Here is a 3,103-nt window from a genome sequence, read left to right as displayed (position 1 = left end):
CTACTTGCTCGAACTCAATGCTTTTATCGACTATTCTGTTATTTCCTTTGGCCGTTTGGTAACGGGAGAGCGATATCCATATTTGATTGTGGAGCATTCTTGATAGCAGGAGCGGTAATATGAGGAAATACGCTACGTCCCTCTCGTCTTCTTCCTTCATCGTGTATGAGTATGTCGCGTGGACGACCCATGGAGCCAATACCACGTACTACAACCAAAAAGATAAAGAAGAACGTAAATTACCCAAATTAAGACATATCCCCCCCCCTCCTTCCCTCATTTCGTTTAACTGTTAAAATAGTTTAGGTGATTTCGATTCCAATCATCTTCATAGATGAAGAAATCAGCACACAATCTTCGAATTATAAGATATAAATGAAAATGTTTGCCTTTGGAACATAGTAGGTAAGAAATGTGGATCTAAGGAAGGTTCATATGCACCGAACAAAACATAGAAAGTACAAGAAAATAAAATAATTTTCGGACCAGCATGAGAAAGAACATCAAGAGGAAGAGGAAGACAAGAGTACCTTAAAATTCCCAAGCCACGTCCATGGCCACTCCGTAAGAATCCCTGGTCTGGAAGCCATTTCTCTTCACCAACTCACGAGCTTTCTTTTCTACAACTTCTTCACAATTCCCATACCAACTATATTACACTTATATATATATATATATATACAGACACAGTAAATTCTTATCGAGATAGAGTTCGACTGAACTTGAATCAATTACAATGCAATTATTAGACACTTGTCATATGTTTAGCGTGCAAATAAAAAAAAACGACTATGATAAGTGTCTAACATCGACCCTGTTATTGGTTGATTAAACTTAATCTAAATAAAAAAAAAAATTCAAAATAAAAGTACACGCATGCTAACATTTTCTTCATCTCATTTAATGTAAATGCATGTATACATAGTTGATACGTAAGTCGCAGTCTAGATCTATATAATAATTGCTGTACCCTAATTTCTTAATTTAGCCAATCTAATTTAGAAACTACGTAGCTAAAAATATATATGTTTGTGTGGTGGTAGATTTATTTCTCATGCAGTTGCCTCTAGAGATTTTTTAAGTGGTGCATTTATTAGTTTCCATTTGAATAATTGTATTTTAGATTGATTTTTTTTTATTATAAAGTGTGCTATATATATTATGTATTTTATTTAATATATATAAATAGAGAAAATAATATTTTTGGTCCCATAAGTTAGGCACATTTCACTTTTGGTCAATTCATTTCGGGATCAGTAATTTTAGTCCCGTAACTTTTGGTCCTTATCCACTTTTTCTATCTACAATTTAACAATATAGTGCACGTGCCTAGTAGTGATCTTGGAGTACTTTTGGCTGAAGAGAAAACTGTTTGTTTTACAGCTTTGGGACCATTTTTAGAGAATAATATAACTACATTTGAGGGAGAAAAAAATAAATCTTGAAGGAAATTAGGGCAAAAAACATAACGATTTCTCTCTTCTATCACAAAAATTGAATCATATTTTTCTCATATTCATGTTGAAACTAAGTAGAAGCAATACAAAGAATTATGTGGATCAAGTAGGCCAAATTAAACACTCATATGCTACTACTGAAAAAACGCCAAATTTTTCTCCGACAAAAAATATTTAATGGGCAACGTATTAGGCACGTGACCTACATTGTCAAATTGTAGACGAAAAAAATGCATGGGAAACAAAAATGCTAATTTTTGTAAGTTATGGGACTAAAAATACTAATCCCATAATGAATGGAACCAAAACTTGTGAGCTTCAAAATACCATTTTCTTTATATAAATATGTATAAAGATTATGGAAATTTGTACGAATTGCGTATATATAAATGAGATAAAAGGTATGATAAGATTTAAGATAATAAAATCCAATCCAATTTTTAATTAAATGTAGATTGTTATTTTGTGTAGGTTGGCTATAAGCGTCGATAACGATCGATTCAGGGTAGATACAGATATAGATGTAGCAGAATTGAGTGCACTAATGTGACTTGCCAACCCTAAATAGTTGTCCCCAAACCCCCACCCAAGAAAGAAAAATATAGGATGAATTATAGTTATCTTTTGTCAGTTTATAATTATGACTATCTCTTTATTATTAAAAAAATTATAAATATTCTCCTTAATTGAAAAATAATTATATAGTTTCTAGATAGTAAGATGGAGTTTATTATTTTACTGTTACTCAATTTTTCTAAAAGAAAATTAAAAAAATTATAAGTGTGAGGAAACTAAATAATTCATGGGGCATATTAGTTTATAAAAATATATAAAATTATATATAGTTCATAATCCATGAAGGTATTTGTTTCAATTCTCTATAAAAATTAAATGAAAACTTAATAGAGACCAATCGAATTGACTCATTTTTATCACGGGCATTTACTTTGTGGTGTTCTCGTTAAGGGTTCGTTTGGTTTAAAATGAGAAAATAAAAAATGAAAGGGGGAGGGAAAGTGAAAAAAGGCGAGAGGAAGGGAAATATAATAGTTTTTTTTTTTTTAAATTATTTGGTAAAATTAGAAAGGGAGTAAATTTCAAACTCTTCCCCTTATTTGGTACGAGTAAAAATAGACTGAAAAGAAAATACTAATTTTTAAAATTTTATTAATTAGCATAATATTATACTAAAATAATTTTAAGTTACTAAAAACTTAAAAATTTATATATTAATAAAATATCTATCAAACAAAAATATGAATATTTTATATGGTTATTTTTTCTCAAAGATTATATGCGTGTTATTAGTGGGGAAAAAATGGAGAAAAATTATATGTACGGTAATAGAGTAAATAAAAATAAAATATGTGCTTTTCTTTCTATTTTCTTATCCGTATACTTTAACGTTTCTACTCAATTTTGGATGGAATCATAATTGGACTGAAGGAATTTCAAACGCATCCAGTTTTATTTTATCTTCATTTATTTTTTCTAATCAAACACCAAACCCTTTTTTATACATCATTTTTCACTCTCGATTTTCTTATACACATGTTTTTCACCCCAACTAAATAAGTTCTGAAATTCTGGATTCAATTGTTACTGTCTAAACCTTTAATCCTTATTTGATTTTATTTTCATTCTCG

General features: G+C 29.6%; 1 protein-coding gene across 1 annotated transcript in view; it reads right to left on the bottom strand.

Moving 5' to 3' along the window:
• The window catches only part of LOC105173436 (protein ECERIFERUM 1-like), a 5,014-nt gene extending 4,389 nt beyond the window's left edge, over nt 1-625 (bottom strand). The window contains exons 1-2 of the mRNA XM_011095164.2: nt 531-625; nt 1-208 (exon numbers count right to left, since the gene is read on the bottom strand). The exon at nt 1-208 is cut by the window's left edge and continues 15 nt beyond it. Coding sequence (XP_011093466.1) covers nt 1-208; nt 531-590 — 268 coding nt within the window. The 5' untranslated portion in view covers nt 591-625. The remainder of the gene's footprint in view (nt 209-530) is intronic.

The sequence above is a fragment of the Sesamum indicum genome, linkage group LG11 (assembly GCF_000512975.1).
Source record: "Sesamum indicum cultivar Zhongzhi No. 13 linkage group LG11, S_indicum_v1.0, whole genome shotgun sequence".
Lineage (NCBI taxonomy): Eukaryota > Viridiplantae > Streptophyta > Magnoliopsida > Lamiales > Pedaliaceae > Sesamum > Sesamum indicum.
The sequence above is the reverse complement of the archived record's forward strand: the minus strand, read 5'-3'. Positions and strand labels throughout refer to the sequence as shown.